We start from the raw sequence: 18,827 nt of genomic DNA, 5'->3' as shown, positions 1-18,827 counted from the left end.
ACCACAACATCTTTGCTTTTTTTATTGGTAGCAAAATTGTCGTGCAGTGTACACTATGGGGTAATTTTGCATTGCAATTTTATGAATACTACAAGAACCATGGGGAAGATGTGAACATTGTTGTTCTATTACAAACGCAAGGATAAAGGTTGCGCAAGGTAAACGTTATCGTGTTCTGTTGATAATTTAAATACCCAATGTATTTGCTTCATTATGCTGATATTTAGTTGGTGTTGAAGGAGGTTTTCCTTTAAATGTATCCAATGCTTGGAGTGGCACAAAGCTGATCATTAATGATATTAGTAATGTTGAAATTAAGAAGCTGAAGGATAGGTATTTCACAAACATCTTGGCGTATCAGATTTCCCTTATGATTTTTTCGTACAATGTCGTACATGGTGATAGAATTTTACTCTATATTGATTCTTTTATATAATGACTCGCAGCCTAAATGCTGAACTGCCAAAGCTTTCTTCATCAAGTTTGCAAGTTGAAACAACTCAAACCTCACAGTATTCCGATTTTGATAAATTTATATGGAAGGTCGAAGTCATTAGTTTGGCTGAGATCGCGATGCTTAAACAAGTATGCAAGCTGCACATGAAACTTTAATTTGTTCTTAATCTTTATGTTATTTATATAATATAAGTGAAAATTCATTTTACAGGAAACAACATGTGTCACTATAGCGAAGTTGGAGAAGTTTGAAGTTGGTAATTCCGGTTGGTATTACGATGGTTGTGTCGAATGTACCAAGAGCGTCGCTGTAAAAGATGGCAAACTTAAGTGCTATGCAAATCACATAAGTTCTGAACCCGTGCCAAGGTATTCATTCATCGTTGTGTTATGAAACTGTTTCAATGGGAGTTATAAATTGGGTTCAATCTATTTAAATGGGATTTATATATAGGTACAAGCTTGAAGTGTTGGGAGTTGATGGTAAATTCAAGTCCCGCTTCGTCTTTTGGGATAGTGACTGTTTCAAGTTAATTGGAAAATCTGCTCTACAGATGAAAAATGAATTAGTGGAGGTAATATGAGTGTCTTTAAATGTTGTACAAGAAATTGCTAATAATATATTTTGTTAATATGTATATTTTTTGCTGAAATTTAGGCCGGTGAAGACAATCCGTTAGAATTCCCTTTTGGTCTTGATGCTATGTTGAAGAAGGAGTTGGCAATTAGAGCTGTTTTTCAACCGAAATTTAATCGTCTTTCGGTTATTAGCTTTAAAGACGATGAAGATTCACATAAGAAAGTTAAGGACACCTTCAAGTCTCATGAGGTATGTATTAACATATTATTGGCAAATGTTTCAAGTGCCCTTCGTTCACAGAAAAAAATTATTCTTACTGTTGCTTCAAGTGGGATAGCATCATTATTATTGCCAGGTGGAAGAACCGCACATTCAAAGTTCAAAGTACCCATGCCAACACTTGACAACTCAACTTGCAATATCGACAAAGACACTGATCATTCACAACTACTTGAAGCCACCGATGTCATAATATGGGATGAAGCACCTATGTCTCATAGGCACTGCTTTGAGGCATTGGATAAAACCCTAAAAGATGTCATGAGCAAAAAGGGTTTCCAAAATGCAATTTTTGGTGGAAAGGTTGTTGTTTTCGGAGGAGATTTCCGACAGATTCTTCCAGTTGTTCCTAGAGCAAGTCGTTCTGATATTGTCCATGCATCTATTAGCTCATCCTATGTTTGGGAATATTGTCAGGTTCTAAAGCTCACAAAGAATATGAGACTTCGACATGGAAGGGATAATACAAGTTTTGATGAACTAGCAAAATTCTCAAAATGGATATTGCAAGTTGGTGATGGTAAGATTTCTGAACCAAATGATGGATTGGTTGATATAGAAATTCCAAAAGAATTATTAATTTCAAATTTTGAAGATCCAATAAGGGCTATCGTTGATTACACATATCCAAATTTGTTGGAAAAATTTCAAGATGTTACGTTCTTACAAGGAAAAGCCATTCTTGCCTCAACCATTGAAGTTGTGGATAGAATCAATCATTACATATTGGATCTGATACCAGGTAAATGTTAGTTAGCTTTTATCTTTTCTAAACATAAAACAATACACTATAGTAATTATTTTTAATAATGTTTTATGTTTTGTTTTATGAACGGATATTTCAGGGGAAGAGAAAGAGTATTTGAGTTTCGATTCAATTGATAGAACAGACACAACTTATAATGAATCTTATGAAGTTTTAACTCCTGAATTTCTTAGTAAATTAAGAACATCAGGAATTCCAAATCATAAGATCAAATTGAAGGTCGGTACACCTATTATGCTAATGAGAAATTTGGACCAGGTTGATGGACTGTGCAATGGAACAAGATTAATTGTTACAAGGTTAGCAAACCATGTCATAGAGGCAAAAATCATGTCTGGAAAGAACATAGGTAACATTTTTTACATTCCAAGAATGTCTATGTCACCGTCTGATTCACCTTGGCCATTTAAGTTGTTTCGGAGACAATTTCCAATAATTGTCTCCTATGCAATGACAATTAATAAATCCCAAGGTCAATCACTTGATAGTGTTGGATTGTACTTGCCTACTCCAGTATTTAGTCATGGTCAGTTGTATGTTGCTATTTCACGAGTTAAGAGCAAAAGTGGGCTAAAAATCCTAATCCATGACAAGGACAATTCACCGTGTTCGACTACTACAAATGTTGTGTACAAGGAGGTCTTCGAAGCACTTGGTTAACCGGTAAGCTTTTTATCTTATTATATTTTGACAACAATTTAATTACTTTTTACTTTATTCAATAACTTTTTTGCTTACCTCGACTATATGAAATTAAATAAATTATCATGCTTACTGTATATGAGTCAAATGGTTCTTTTGTATGAACATCCTTCTAATGCTTTATGCTACTAATGTTATTTTACTTTTCATCTTATGAGACATTCACTTAAACTCATGAATTGTATTTGTTTGTCATGCAGGCATGCTAGCCATCATGTGGTCACACACAATTCAATTGAATGAGACTACTTGATCCTCATTCGGCCAAAGACACAGTTGTTTGTTAACTTTTGATAGCATTTTTTTTACTTTGAATAATTGGACTATGGTTGAAATTTCTATTGTTTTTTTTTTATTTAAGAATGTTTCAAATTTCAATTTATTTTAGTTTTAAATTCATTTTAGTTTTAAGATCCAGAATACTTTTCGAACTAAAGTTTACTATGCTATTTGTCCAGAATAGCTATATAAATCTGCCCTTTTATTTTATCCAACATTTTCACACAAATGTTTCTCACATATTAAATGATTCATTAATTTGACAACAACAAAATGTTCGCTCGCATATTTTATAAAAAAATTGTTTATGCAATATATTTTTAATTATATAAATATTAATGAACTTAATCAATATATATAAATTTGAAAAGTAATAGTGACAATCATATAATATAAATCCCGACGGAACCCGTGCGATAGCACGGGTATCCCACTAGTATCAGTGTAAAAACAACTACTATAAATTAAATACAACATGCTAAACATACTTAATAATAATAAACTAAGTACCAGGTACATGAAAATAATGCTATAACAATTATAAAAGTAATAAAAAAACAATAAATATAAAAACTTGGAATTCCAGAAACAGAGATACGTAAAATATAAGAAAAAACTTCAAATTTTAGTACAGAGAAAAACGCGAAATAAAATCTAGAAAAATTATGGAGGCACGATTACACCACGAATGATCCAATAACAGATTGGAAATTCGCTTAATATTAATCTAAGGTGTACTTATCACTCAGGGGAGGATCCAAACATTATATTTTGGTGTGACTAAATATAAAAAAAAATTACGAACTAAATCATATTAAAAATGAAAAATAGTATTGTTTAATGCAATACATTACAATGAAAATCGTCTATAATTTATTTATTGAAAATGAGCTAAAATAATATCATAGTTAATTGTTCAAAGAACATCTTTTTCTATAAAAGTTACAAGAAGATCATTTAACCATTGATCACTCACTTTGTTACATAGTTGACTCTTCACAAACTTCATAGTTGAAAAAGCACGTTCCACGCCTGCAGTTGCTACCGGCAAGACTAAAGCCAATTTCAGAAGCTTATAAACCATATCAAATGTGTCGCACTTATTTGTTTCCACAAGTTTTGCACAAAGATCTGAAAACCTTTTAACTTTGTAAATTTTGGATCACATCGAACATTTATAACATAATTATGAAGTTGATGTCGCAACACCACTTCCGGCACATCTACAAAATCATTTGGATAAAGTTCAACCATCTTTAATAATTTTTTCCACATAAAAAGCTACAAATGACGATGAAGGACTCAAGCATGAAACACATTCTAAAATTTCAGTATTCTCTTCATCAAACCTAGCATTGAGCTCGTGCAACTGCAAATCTAAAACACTAAACAAACAATCGTGCTTATAATGATGCAAATTAGAAACAATAGAAGTTGTAGCATGTCGCCTAGGTTTCTTCCCTTGCACATACGGTGCATCCTTATCAGACACATCAATATCATGCTTGTTACGAATTTCCATAATATTTGATATAAGTTCTTTCCATCCATCATTCATCATTTCTTGTAATTCTTGTTAGGTAGCATTGACAAGTGACAAAGCATTCAAAAGATCTTGATCACGCTTTTGTAACACTACACTCAAATCATTTGTAATTCTTAAAATCTCAACCATCATATATAACATGAAGATAAAATCAAAGGATTGAAGCACATCTAACAAAAACATAGTTTCACCATATTTTTTAAATGACGTATCATTCTCAACTTCTTCAAGTACCCCTAATAATGGCACCATACAAAGTCATCAAACTAGTGAGAGTCTTAAAGTTGGAATCTCAATGAGTGTCATCCGCTCTAGCAATAGATGATTCTTGATTTGATCCATCACCAATCTCTATCTAGCCCTCTCAATCAATTTAAATAAGCTTCCCCTACCTCATTTTGGATGTCAGGATGATAGCTTGAAATTGAATGCTTAATTCCTGAATCTTTTTCCAACAAATCATAATTAACAACTTTGATACTCTCACTTTGATGTTGAGTTTCTGATGCTTCCAGATTAGCTGAAGAAGTAGCTTTGCCTCTAGAAAGTACCAGCAAAGTTTTCTTCATCCTATAAAGAGAACAATGAAACCAATTGATTATAAAGAAAACAATTTATGAGACATTAAGAAAATTGATATTTTTAATAAATTTGGGTTTTAGGGTTCAATTCAAAAAGGAGAAAAGAATGAGGAAAATTTGAAATACTCACTTTACCTTTGATTTTCAATCATCCGCAAATAAATGCAACCAATCCAAGTGAAAAAATTGGAGAAAAAAAATGAGGGATTATCGAATTAGTAAATATGAGAGCAAGAAACAATTATGAGAGATGATGTTGGGGTTTAAGAAGAGGAAAAGAAGTTATTAAGTTGTGTGATATATATATATATATATATATATATATATATATATATATATATATATATATATATATATATATATATATATATATATATATATATATATATATATATATACATAGAGAGAGAGAGAGAGAGAGAGAGAGAGAGAGAGAGAGAGATAGATAGATAGATAGATAGATAGATAGATAGATAGATAGATAGAGAGAGAGAGAGAGAGAGATAGATAGATATATATATATATATATATATATAGAGAGAGAGAGAGAGAAGTGAAAGAAAAAGATATTATAAGAGAGGAAAAAGTGAGTGTGTGTTGGTGATATTTTTTATTTTATTAATTAACCTAATAATAATGAAACTAAATGTATATATATAATATAAGAAAAAAATTGAAAAATTTGGTGTGGCTATAGCCACACCCTGCATATTAATAGGTTCGCCCATGTTATCACTCAGTGTGAGCAAGTAAGCATTTTTACAAACTAATTTTTTCCTGCCACAAATAAAACTCTAAAAAACTTGGTAACATCTATGTTTTAAACTGTCCTATTTATAGCCTCAGACTGATGTCAATAATTGATAAAATTGTGTCTCTTGAGTGGAGGAAAGTCTGGAAGTGGGAGAGAAATGTGGAGGAGAAGTGTACTGAGCATAGTTGTACCATGGTATTTTTCTAGGTTAGTGTCCATGGAGACCTACCCGTCATGAGTCAGGAAGCCATGTCGGGTGCCATGGCCATGATGTGTTACCCATCATGTACCCGAAACACTTCTTCCCTCCATTTGTGTCCTGTTGTGGTGGCGCCATTGACCTTTTAGGGTCATGGCGCCTTCCATCACCATGCAGTGGGCGTCATGACAACTGCAAATGCATATTTCACTCCTGTCTTGTACCGTTTTCTCGCACTGAGGCATCTAAGTGATAAACACTTGAAAATGGACATAAAAATACCAACATAATACTATAAAATAAATAGAAAAGAATAAAATATGCATGCGAATCAAATATAAAATATGATACTCTTCCGAGTTATCAAACTCCCCTACACTTGAACCCTTGCTTGTCGTTAAGTAAGTTAGCTAGCATATGATCAATGAAATGAAATAACATAATATAAATACATAAGGGATAACAAAGCATCGAAACTACTCATATGTGGCTGATGAAAATTAGTTCATATAGGATCGACTCAATAGGTACTAATGCAACACTAAGGGTATTGTAACGACACAAACCACTCTCATGGACACAAGTCTCCCTTCTATGCATACTAGTTCCAATCCTACCATTGAATAAAAGTCTAATGTCCTTATTTGTTTCATCCTCTTTCGTCCGTGACAGTCACATTAAGGCCCTTTATCTTACACACATGACAGACGGTTTGTTAGTGATCATGATCAAAAAATAATATTCAAGCTACGCGAACAATATCCTAGTGCATCGTATGCTCGAAGATCTAATAGAGTCGCCATCAAACTTTATTTATTCCCGAAGGAAAGAGAAAATATAATAAAACCTAGGGGAAGAGAAAATGGGTAAGGAAGTCAGTTATGCAAGGAGAAGATATTAACACCGCTCACATCCGTTGTACTCAACGGGGACCATTTTGATTGTTCTTTGCTCGAATGAGTGTTACTATATAAAGATTACTTATGAATGATCTAAATAAGAGGGGAAAAGAAAATAATAATTAGGGTGCTCGCTGAGGATTAGGGCCCTGGTGCCTACATATTTTTATAACGCAATAAGGAAATTAGAGCTTCGTAGTTCATGGAACTAAGACAAAAAAAGAAAGAAAGACTGATAGAAGCGGTGTTTAAACATGTCAAAAGATATAACTGGTGTTTGAACCAAATATAAAAAGTAAAATGATGTAAAGTTGGTTGAAGTGGAGAAGTGGAAAAGTGGTGTAAAGTGATATAGAATTGGTGGATGTGGTGTTTAAATCGGATAATGGTGTCTAAACCGAAAAGAAACTTGAAGTGGTGTTGAAGTGTGATGGTAAATTGGTTGATGTGGTGTTTAAACCAGTTGGTGAACTGGTATGGTGTTTAAACCAAGGGATAACATGATTGTGGTGTTTAAACCAAAGGGCTACATGAATGTGGTGTTTAAATCGGATAATGGTGTTTAAACCAAAAAGGTAACATGGGTGTAGTGTTTAAACCAAGGGTTGTGATAATATGGTGTTTAAACCGAGTTGTGGTGTTTAAACCAAGGAGACATTGTTTAAACCAAAGGATAGGATTGAAATGGTGTTTAAACCGAATGGCTGGTGTTTGAACCGGCGAAGTGGTGTTTAAACCAAAAGGGAATTGTTTAAACCAAAGCAATGGAAATGGCGTTTGAACCAAAGCCATGATGTTTAAACTGAAGCAATGGTGTTTAAACCGAAATAAATGGTGTTTAAACCGAAATAAATGGTGTTAAAACCGGATAACGTGATAAAGTGGTGTTTAAACCAAAGCAAAAGACAAGGATACTGTTTAAACCAATGAAAGAAGCAAGGGTGGTGTTTAAACCGGTAACATGATGTTTAAACCAAAAGGGAGTTAGAAATGGTGTTTAAACCAAAGAGAAACAAAAGTAGATTGGATGAGAAAGGTTGCTTGTTGTAGTGTTGAAGCAAAAGACTTGTCAACTATTTGATTTGAATTACAATAAAGTCTATGACCAAAGGCAAATACTTTGAGTAGCTAGGGCTTACACCTCATACTCAAAGGTATTCTAGACAAGGATAAGAGTAATCCCTCTCATCATTCTTCGTTGTTTAAGGCTCGTGACATGTAATTCTCATCATGATTGGCAAGTGTTGATACTGGTTTTGCTTGTTGATCATGTTGATGCAACATTGCTTGTAAAGAAGGAGACTTGACAATTTAGTTGATTCGAATTGCACTAAAGTCTATGAAGGAAAGCGAATACTTTGAGTAAATAGGGCCTACGCTTCGTACTCAAAGGTACTCTAGACAAGGGTAAGAATAACCCCTTTCATCATTCTTCGTTGCTTAAGGCTCATGATGCACAACTCAAATCAAAACTGACAGGTGTTGACATTAGACCTTTGTTATGCCTTGAAAAGTGCTTCACTCTTCAAAGTCTGGGTGTGCCTTGTACTGGAAATGGACTTGAATGACAATGCATAGATGCAATCCTCTCAAGTGACCAAAATCACTTGACTGGATGGGGGTTCAAGTGAAAGTGAAATGATAAACTGACTAAAAGGTTAATTTTAATCAATTCATCAGGGCATGTTATCAGGATGTGAGCATGTGAATTTTATGGAGTTTCTAGAACCTAAGGGCAGAAGTGTCAACATGCATAGGTTTTGCAATCAATGTGTCTCAATTTCTAAAAATCCTAAGTTGAAAATAAAATCAAAACCTAATTAAATTCTAATTAAATGCTCCATTTATATGATAAAAAGAACTAAAAACACTAAAAAAATTAAGTACTAATTTCGAAAAATCAATTGCATGCAAAAAATGTACAAAAAAATATTAAATCATATTAAAACAAGTAAAAATCAATTGAAATAAAAAGAATGAAAATAAAATAAAACAAAATAAACAACATAGGCTGGGGGTATATTGAGCAGACTTGGGGTGCAGGAAGGAAAGGAATGGGCCTGAGGCCTATTTCTAATTACATGAAGGAACAATGGATAGAGTCAAGTTGAAATCCAAAGTAATAGCGCGCCAACACATTCAAACAAATTCCTCCGTCTCCTCCACGCTAGATATCGCCTTCGGCGGCGACAGAGATTATATCACCTTCCTAATCACATCACTAGAATCATGATTCCATCCTCAACCTCAAAATCATCCTACTTCCATCCAATTTCCAGCCTCTATTTCAGAATTCGCAATCAGAATGAAGAATCCTAGAATTTCTAATCCAAATTAAATGACAATTGTTCATGGATTCGCAACCAAAGTTTGGAGCTAATGATTGTGAGGATGTAGGGTACACCATGGTAACAAAGTCGTGCTGACATGAAAAGAAGAGTATTACCTCCGAAGCGGAGGTTTGCTCTGGCGAACCATTAAATCGGAGGAAAAAGCTTGCAGTGAGGAAATCACTTGAAATTAGGCACGTGAGTGAGATCGAAGAGATTGCAGAGAGAGGATTGTTAAGATTATGATGAACTTGCTCTGAGATTGGTAATTGTGAGTCTGAGATTGTGATATTGTGAGTGTGAATTCTCTGAGATTTGTTAGAGTGTAAGCTTCAACTTTATTGGCGAATGATGAAGGATATTTATGGAGGTTGGATTTAACAGAGTTGGATCTCTGTTAAATCGTGATGGCAAGAGTTGGTTAGAAATCCAAATCAGTTAGCTCACTCTGTTAGGGATTAGTTAAGGAATCAGAAGTTAGTTAGAGTTAGCTTTAAGATGGATTCGTGAGTTGTTAACTGAGATTTGCTAAATTCGATTTTCAGCTAGCTAAGAAAAATGAACGGTTAGTTTTGACAAGGTTAGTTGGAAAATGATTTGTTAGATGTTAAGTGACTTCAGTTAATAGGAATATTAGTAATTAGTTGATGGAGTTTAGTTAGTGTTAGTTTTGATTATTTGGAATGTTAGTAAAATAATAAAAGGAGAAAGTTCAATGATGCAGTTAGGACTGCTATGGCCTGTGATTTAGTAAAAGGAAAGGTTTGTTGTGATTTTTACTGAAAAATGCCCTGCTGTAATTATGCTAATTTTACTGTTTGCAATGCTTGTGTTTCAATTAAAACTTAGTGCCTGTCATGCTGCTATGTAATTTTGTTAACACTTGCTTGTGATTTACACACTCTGATAAAACTGTTAGCTTTGGTCGAAATAGTGGTGAGCTGCTATGAAGATGATGATGCAATGTTGTGGTTTGTTTGGGAAATGTTATGCCATTGATGCACGGGCGGCCCAATCATTTCGGAGATCCGTTCTAATTATAAAAATAGGCTTAATTTCTTTAAAAAATACAATTATAATAATTAAAAAAAATATATTAAAAACACAATTATGTATTAATTAAAAATAAATTTAATTATAATTATTTTGAGTTTTGATCAATCTTGATTTTTATATGTATTGAGTTTTTATCATAACATTTCTTTCAATTATTGAGTTTTTAAAATAATATTTTATTTATTTTTATTAATATTTATGGAAAAAATTAAAAATTTCAAAATTTGGGGCCTGTGCTGCAGCACATGCTGCACTTGCACAGGACCGACCCTGAGTTGTTGTAATGTATGATGCAGGTTTGCTCATGGACTGTTTGGAAATGCTAACATGATGATGCCATGTGGTGTTGTGGTTTGTAGGGCAATGATATGCAGTTGTTTATAATGTATGATGCAAGTATGTCATGAATGCTTAACATGTATGCTCATGATTTGTTTGGGATTTTGGTTCAAACTTGCTTAATTGAATGATTTGGTAAATGTCAACATGTTAATTTTGGTATGAATGGTTGTTATGGTTTAGCAACTGCTAGTTATGGCTTGTTCATGTGCTTGATTTTGTTTATGACATGTGATGAATGGATGTGAATGTATTTCCTAGTTTGTTTGTTTGGTGAGTTGTTGAATGAAGCATAACACTTCCATGTTGTGATTTTAACATGCCTATAGATAACATGTATGCAGGTTGCACCCTTATGGAATCACACTTGCAAGGTTTGGAAATGCCATGGATGGAAATGTGAAGGTTTCTTGCACATGAAGCTACTTTTGATCATGAAGTTGCAAGTGATGATGCTATCATGGAGAATCCATCAAGGAGGATTGGATTAAGGCTGAATTAGGTGGGTGGGCTGAATTAGGTGCAGATTTGGTGTGTCTGTCCTCCTTCAATTGTAGAGTGTCAGCCCCTTAAGCAAAAAGAGTTTAACCTTTCTCATTCCCCACTGAGTTATTTCCTCATGGATGATTATTATTTTAGTTTCCTCCCCAGTTAATTATCTGGATGGAACCACTCCCCTTGAGTTAGATCCTCTTTGAGTTGAGTCTTTGATTGATCGTTTCTTTCTAGTTATTACCTAGATAGATATTTTGGTCCCCTGAGAGTCTATCACCCAGTAGCTGGTGATATTCTTCTCGATTTTGAGTACTTTACTTTTGCCCAATACTCGGTAAAGTGTAATCTACTTCCATTGTTTTTCCCAACGGATTCATTTTCACGTTTCCCCAGGTAGTTTGTCCTTGATATGTTCATCCTAACCGATGACGGATATTCTTCATTTTGTGGTTTTCTACCCAGCGAGAAGGTAGTCGTAATCCCTATTTTATTCCCCAGAGAGTCTATCCTTGATATGTTCACTTTAACTGGTGACGAATTTTCTCTCCCTTTTATGGTATTCTACCCAGTAACAGGTAGTTGTAATTCCTACTTTCCCCTGCTGAGTTTATCCTTGATATGTTCATCCTAACCGGTGACAAATATTCTCTTTTTGATATTCTATCCAGTAACTGATAGATATAATTCCTATTTCTCCCCGGCAATTTATCCTTGATATGTTTACCCTAATCGGTAACAGATATTCTTCCTCTTTCCCCAGGCGGTCTATCCTTGATATGTTCATCCTAACCGATGACGTATATTCTTCCTTTGAATTTATCCTTGATATGTTTACTTTAATCAGTGATGGATACTCTTTCTTTGGTCTTCTGCCCAGTAACTGGTAGTTGTAAATCCTATTTGAGTGCTTTCCCCAGTAGGTTATTCTTACCCAGTAACTGGTAGTTGTAAATCCTATTTGAGTGCTTTCCCCAGTAGGTTATTCTTACCCAGTAACAGGTAACGAGTACACCTTTTTCTCCTTAGCGAGTCATCCTTGATATGTTTACCGTAACCGATAACAAATATCCCTCTGTCAGAGTATATTATCTTTCTATCCAGTAACCGGTAATAGATAATATATCTCTTGCATTCCTGTGTTGAAGTCCATTCTTCCCCAATTGAGTTTAAGTGTGTATTTCTTCAATGGAATCGCCTTTTCCTATTTGGTTCGAGTATTTCAACTTTGTTATGATCTACCCGTTTCCCCTGTAGATTTTCCTGGTTCCCCAACCGAGTCTTTCCATTGATTTATTTTCATGGAAATCCCCATGTGTCTCCAGCAATTTTAAGTCGTAGCCTGACCTACGCACGACTTTTATCCCCATAGTCTCTATCTCCCCAGTGAGTTTTTCTTACGGAATGCAGTTTTCTCCACTTTCAGTCTCTCCACAAAGATTGTTTTAACATTCATATCATATGCATCATGAGGTATCTTAGGGACTAAAATTTGTTTCTAGATGTTGTTATTTAAGTCCATTCTATTGAGTTGATACAGAGATTTTAACCTTCACATCCTCAGTTAGAATGTCCTTAAATAAGGGCAGCTGTAAGACCCCAATTTTGACCCTAAGATCCCCCATGTTATCTCATCATATGCAATGGCTTTGGGATCACACCTTGACATCCTCATTACTCCTCTTTCATTGGGTTTGCATTAGGAGAGATCACCAAGCATATTTGATTGTATCATACCTTGTGTTTTATTATTTACTAACCAAAATACCAAAAATATGTCTATGTTTAGCCTTGTTTCTTTTGTAGGTAGTGTGTACATCTACCAATGTCTCATCAAGTTCACATCTAGGGTTTGAGACCCTCAATACAAGAAGATCAATCAAGAGATGGTTCACATTGGCTCTAGACATCATATATGGGTCCCCATGATCTTCATTTATCATTTTGATAAATAATTCATCAAGAGTTTGAAGCTTGTTTGCCTTGGAAGCCCTAATTTATATGGGTATCTTGTGTAACTTCCTCAACAGGTTTCTTCATCATTTGATAAATATTTCAAAGGATAATTTATTATACATCATATTATGCATATTTTATCCTCCATGAGTCTAAAAGATCAATAAAACTTCAAGTTTGCAAGTAGGTTCAAGGTGGTTGACAAGAGAGAGTCAAATGGTCAAGATTGGGGTTCACTAGACCCTATCTCCTACAATTTTTGTGATATGAAAATTATTCCAAGAGCAAAGTTACTCCTTATGACATTAAAAACAACTTTAATGTTTAAGTCAAGAGCTATTTTTTCTTGGAAAGTCATTTTTTATGATGAACGATTATAGGTCATTTTGTATGTGCCCTAGTTATGAGGTCAACTTCCAAGGACCATAACTTGCTCAATTTTTATGATATGAAGGCTATCCAAGTTTCATGATCAATTCTAATATGTCCTCTGCAACTTTCATGCTTTAAGAAATTTCAAATTAAACTTGCAAGGGCATGTTCCAAGAGGAAACATTATAGGTCATTTTGGGCCATTACCATTGAACAAGCAATTTTCCTCAACTTCTAAAATGCATAACTCCTTCATTCCAAATCCAAATAAGGTCAAATTTGTGACCAAATTAAATAGGTTTTAAATACATATAACTTTTATGAAGGAACTTTTTCCATTTGAAGCTCATAGAAAAATTTATTCAAGGTGGAAGAAGTGAACATTTGACTTGGTACTTAGAAAAATTTCGATTATGTTTTATTTTCCAAACTTCCACCTCAAAATTCATAATGATCCAAGCTTAAAATGAAAAAATGTTCAACATGAAAGTTGTTCCTCTTGATCTAACCTTTCCAAAAACTCCAAGATCATCTCATTTGGACCAAGATTGAGGGAATTGCGTATGGTTCCTTTCATAGGTTTGTTTTGGAAAATTTTGAATTCAAATAACCATTTCCTATTGCATGCTTACATGTTATCGTTTCAGTACTCAATATGCACGAATTGGAGTAGGATTGCATCATTCCTTAGACCTAAATCATTGTCAATGCATCCATGTACCAAAGTTGCTAAAATTGGCAAATTTTCAAAGTGTGTGAAAAGCAACTTGATACAATATAAATACAAGGCATTGTGATCAGAAAGAGGATCCTTGTTTGCCCAAACTTTGAACCATTGCCTCCCTAACCTCCATTAAAGGATTAACTTAAAGATTTCACTTGAAATTGAGTTTCAAATCTCCTTCTATTTTGAGATTCCAAGAATCCAAGCCCTTCTTTGATCTAATTCACTTCCTACAAGCTTCTGGAGTCGAGCCAAGGCCAATTGGAAGCAAGATCAAGCCAGATTCAAGCTACTCGAAGGTGAATTTTCAGAAACTTTCTCTCTTCGATTCTCTCTCAGTTCCTCACCATTCTCTTTGACTTTTGGTTGGCTAAAGTCCTACCAATGTAGGCAACAAGATTGAGTTGTTTTTAGGTCAAATCGAAGCAACTCAGATTATGAACCTCAAATTTCAAATTTATGTATCTTTCAATATACTTGGAATTGGAAGAAATGGAGGTCAGATTCTTGATCCTGAGCATTTTTCCTTAAAAACATGTACTCACTTTTCATTTTCTGTTTGATTTATGGTGGACCATTCCGGTGAGGTCCACTGGAGAAGATGATTGGAGCCCTGGCTCCGGTGGTGTGTTGACATGTCTAGAACCATTTGATCATCAGCTCACATTTTAATCTGGTCCCTTGCTTTTAAATACCAAGTTTGCACTCGTTGACTGTAGTGCATCATGGAACGCGCGCGCTTGGCCATCGGATCTGCCACCTCAATATATGAGGGAGATTTGATGGCCCTTGTTTTTTTGTATTTTCTGAATTTCCATTTAATCCACTTATTTTATTTTATTCATAGAAATTTCATTTTTAATACAAAGAATATGGGACTTTCACCAAAAATATTTAAATATTTTTCTCTTCCATATTTTGAATTAAAATTATTTTTGGGATTAATTTTGGTATTTTTGATGAATTAAATGTTTTTGTGTATATTTTTAATTGTTTAAAAATACTTCTGACTTTTCAAAAATAGTGATTTTTTTTGTCTAAGGTCCTTTGACCTTGTTTGACCTAGGATAAATCCCCTGGCTATTTATTTGGTATTTTGAAGGGATTTTAGGTTTTGACCAAATTAAAATGTATTTTAATTCATTTGTAAATTGATTTTTAATTGATTAAATGCTTAAAAATGTTGTTGAGCCATTTTTATGGTCTTGTAATGTTTGACTTTCTGTTTGGGCCTTGGTCAAGGTTGATTTGATTTTTGTTGGATCAAAACCATTGGATTTAGGGGATTGATGAAATGTATATTTCATCTCCCAAAATGAATGGATGGTTTTGATTTGATGAAATTCCTCTCATGATCAATTTGTGTTTCTATCTTCCCCCCTCTTCATCTTCATCCCTATTCTTCCCCATTCCCCTCTTTTGACCAATGAAATATCTAATATCTAAAGGCTAATTGATTCATCAATGACCTTGTGTCAGATGAATCAATACAAGTATGACTGAGATAGGTCCATCCCTCTTGATATTTTCTTTTAGTGTGTGGTATGTTTTAGGAGTTTGGTTCCTCATACCAAATCTCTAACATGCATTAACACCTAGATTTTTATTGTCCGACCTCAGATAGTTGTGACTTTTACATAATTCCAATTACGATTGCTTAACATAAAGTTAAATTTGACCCTCAAAGCATATCATTCTAGTAAGTGAGATTGTAAGTCTCTCATTCTTCATGGCATTGTGTGGAGACATGACATTTTTTTCCTTTCATGGGAGCTAGCGGCATACTTGTTGAATTATCCAAGTTGGAGCCCTTCTCATGGAAGATGTCTTGGTTTAAGGATTCATACTTGTGAATGAATGGTTGAGTGTTCTCCAAAGAATGACTTAATCAATTAAAAATGACCATTAACACTTGACTAACTTTTGACTAACATTTAACTAACTCTTGTTAATATTGCTTTATTTTCAAGTTATTTACTATTATGCAATTTAAATTTCAATCATTTGTTATTCATTTCCATTTACATTTCATGTAACTTATTTATGTTTATGTCATTTTCACTTTGCTCATTTGAGCCATCTCTTGTGATTGTATATATTTTGTGTGTTTTGGTTTTGTTTGTGGTCTTAGGACCTTAAAATACCTAATAACAACAAAAACCCTAAAAAAACATATGGTGGACTGTTGAACTTGATCTGAACTTTTGGACTTAGGATTAGGCAACATTCCCTATGCAAAAAGGACTTGGCCAATGCCAACATTCTGAGACTGGGCCATTGTGAACTGTGCCTTCATCTGATATAAGCCTTGGGATTTGTTTGAATTCATCTGCTACTCTATGCTTAATTGTTATTTTTATCTTGTGTCTGATGCTTTGCTCTGAGTTAATCAAGGAATATTTCATCTGATACATGGAAAGACAATGAAGACTGCTAGCTATTGGAATTGCTTGCTTGTATGTGGCTCTCTTTATTTGATGTCTTGATCTTCATGATGTATGGATGTTGCTCATTTCTTATTGACTATTACTTGATTAAAGTCCAAAGGAAAATGGGTTTCTATACGACATTCTTGTCTGTTGGATTGCATCTCATTGGTCAGATCTTTTCAACTCTCAACTTTTAAATTTGTGCTTAGGATAACCTCTTTATCTCCTCCCACTTCTTAAATTTTAAAATCTCTCCCCCTTTTCAAAAACTTTCTTTGCTTGTAATTTCAAACTTAGACTTTATTTTAATAATTAGAAACTTTGGCCTTATGCCATTGAATTTTCAAACTCTTTCTTAAATCAAATTTGTAAATAAATTTAATCATATTGACTTAAAATTTCAAAATACAAAAAAGAACTAACTAATCCATTCAAACTTTTGGCCCTTTGTGCCTTTTTCTTATTAAACTTTTGTTAAAAGAAATTCACCAACTTATTTGAAATTTTTACCACGAACTACGAGGTTTTGATCCCTCATTTTGATGTTGGTACGTAGACACAAGTCCGAAGGTCTTGTCAAACATAAAATTATAATCAATGAATTCTTTTCTCATTCCTACACTCTATTTTTTTATCAAATATCATTTATACCAAACACATATGCACACATAAAAAGGGTTCCCTATGAGTACCTAGGACACTTTGGGTGCTAACATCTTCCCTTTGTGTAACCAACCCCCTTACCTTTAATCTCTGGCATTTTATTAGTTTTGATTTGAAAACTTCTTATCTTCGGGTTTTGTTCGTACTTTTCCCTTTTCCTTTGGAAACAATAAAAACGCGGTGGCGACTCTGGTTTTATTAATGTTAAACTTATCCATAGCTTGATGGTCATGAATTTACCGTTACAGTTATATTACTTGGATTTTTATTTTGTTTATTTTCAATTTATTATTATTTGTTATTAAACATGTGAAACACTGTAACCCTAATTTCATTTCATTTGATTCTTTTAGCTTTCACCATAACACTGTTCATTTTTTCCATTCTTGCAAGAACATAATTTGTTCTTCCCAACAAAACAACTTGGAATTTTTTTTAACAATATTGCAAGAGATGTGGAATGCTCCTCTGGGTTCCAGACCATCCAAATCAGCATCGTCTTCACCTGCGAAATCTCTTGGTGTTTCTAGAATCCGTTCTAAATCTTTTCACATCACTTATAAGGTTTCTGTTGACGATTCCCCCTTATTGCAGACCCAAAAACATTAAGGTAAGTCTCCTTGTATGATTTGTTTTATTTTGTTTTTTAAATTTATAATGTTTAAACTAAATGAATTTTTTTATTTGATGTTTAGTAGGGAAAATTGGGAAAATTGGGAGTAGTAATGAGCGAGGGAAGGAAGTGCTTGAAGCTGGGAGGAAGAAGGAACTAACATGTGGATGAAATACAAATCTGAATCAAAAAGTTTTTTTTATCATTCCATGATGTTCTCTTTTTATAATAGTTTTCAATCCGAATCATGTTCCTCTCCTTAACGCTCATAATTTCTTCCCTCTCCAAGCTCTTTCGATTCCCAATAGCCCATGAGCCTTGTGATGATGATCTGAAGGCATTTTTAATTTTGCATATTCATGTTAATGAATTTGTTGTGATTTTGATTTTTTTTTCATATTTCTTTGAGATCTAATAATGTTTGTTAGTGTTTTTACTCTTTATTTTGTTGTAATTATGTATGTTTTGTTGATTCTTATCGCTAGTTAATGGAAGAAATTTAACTTGTTACTTGTTAGCATAGAGATTTTGATTAAGTAATTCTAGAATGGAAGTGTTTAATATTTTCTTTACATATTACTAAAAGGATTTTGCAGAGATTTTTAAATTCCTAAAATAAAATCTCTTCAATTTAAATAAAATATTATTTTTTAATATATATACTGATTTAGTTCCAATCTATCATGTCACGTAATTAAGTTAATATTTTTATTTTTTATTTTTAACAATAATGACCTTTTATGTAACATAATCATTCTTAGGAGACCAATATCTTTTTGCTAAGGACCAAAGTAAAATATAAAATTAAGTTA

General features: G+C 33.5%; 1 protein-coding gene, 1 long non-coding RNA gene and 1 pseudogene across 2 annotated transcripts; 2 read left to right on the top strand and 1 right to left on the bottom strand.

Annotated features, from left to right (window-relative positions):
* Nucleotides 1–587: 587 nt before the first annotated feature.
* On the top strand, nucleotides 588–3,272 carry LOC127130743 (uncharacterized). Its single transcript, XM_051059711.1, has 6 exons — nucleotides 588–596; nucleotides 668–825; nucleotides 911–1,031; nucleotides 1,115–2,057; nucleotides 2,161–2,744; nucleotides 2,984–3,272. Exons 1-5 carry the CDS (start codon nucleotides 588–590, stop codon nucleotides 2,739–2,741), a joined length of 1,812 nt encoding a protein of 603 aa, XP_050915668.1. The 3' UTR covers nucleotides 2,742–2,744; nucleotides 2,984–3,272.
* Nucleotides 3,273–3,912: 640 nt separating this feature from the next.
* On the bottom strand, nucleotides 3,913–6,280 carry LOC127130742 (uncharacterized; annotated as a pseudogene).
* A 4,412-nt stretch (nucleotides 6,281–10,692) lies between these two features.
* Nucleotides 10,693–13,690, top strand: LOC127126797 (uncharacterized). The gene is made up of 2 exons (XR_007805087.1): nucleotides 10,693–10,823; nucleotides 11,096–13,690. It is a non-coding gene; the product is annotated as an uncharacterized LOC127126797 (long non-coding RNA).
* Nucleotides 13,691–18,827: the final 5,137 nt, after the last annotated feature.

Source organism: Lathyrus oleraceus, chromosome 3, assembly GCF_024323335.1.
Source record: "Lathyrus oleraceus cultivar Zhongwan6 chromosome 3, CAAS_Psat_ZW6_1.0, whole genome shotgun sequence".
NCBI lineage: Eukaryota > Viridiplantae > Streptophyta > Magnoliopsida > Fabales > Fabaceae > Lathyrus > Lathyrus oleraceus.
Note: the sequence above shows the minus strand (reverse complement) of the source record. Positions and strands in the feature narration are given on the sequence as shown.

Coding starts and splice junctions, on each gene's coding strand:
- LOC127130743 (XM_051059711.1), top strand. Junction 826..910: donor AGTTCTGAACCCGTGCCAAG/GTATTCATTCAT, acceptor ATTTATATATAG/GTACAAGCTTGAAGTGTTGG. Junction 2,058..2,160: donor CATATTGGATCTGATACCAG/GTAAATGTTAGT, acceptor CGGATATTTCAG/GGGAAGAGAAAGAGTATTTG.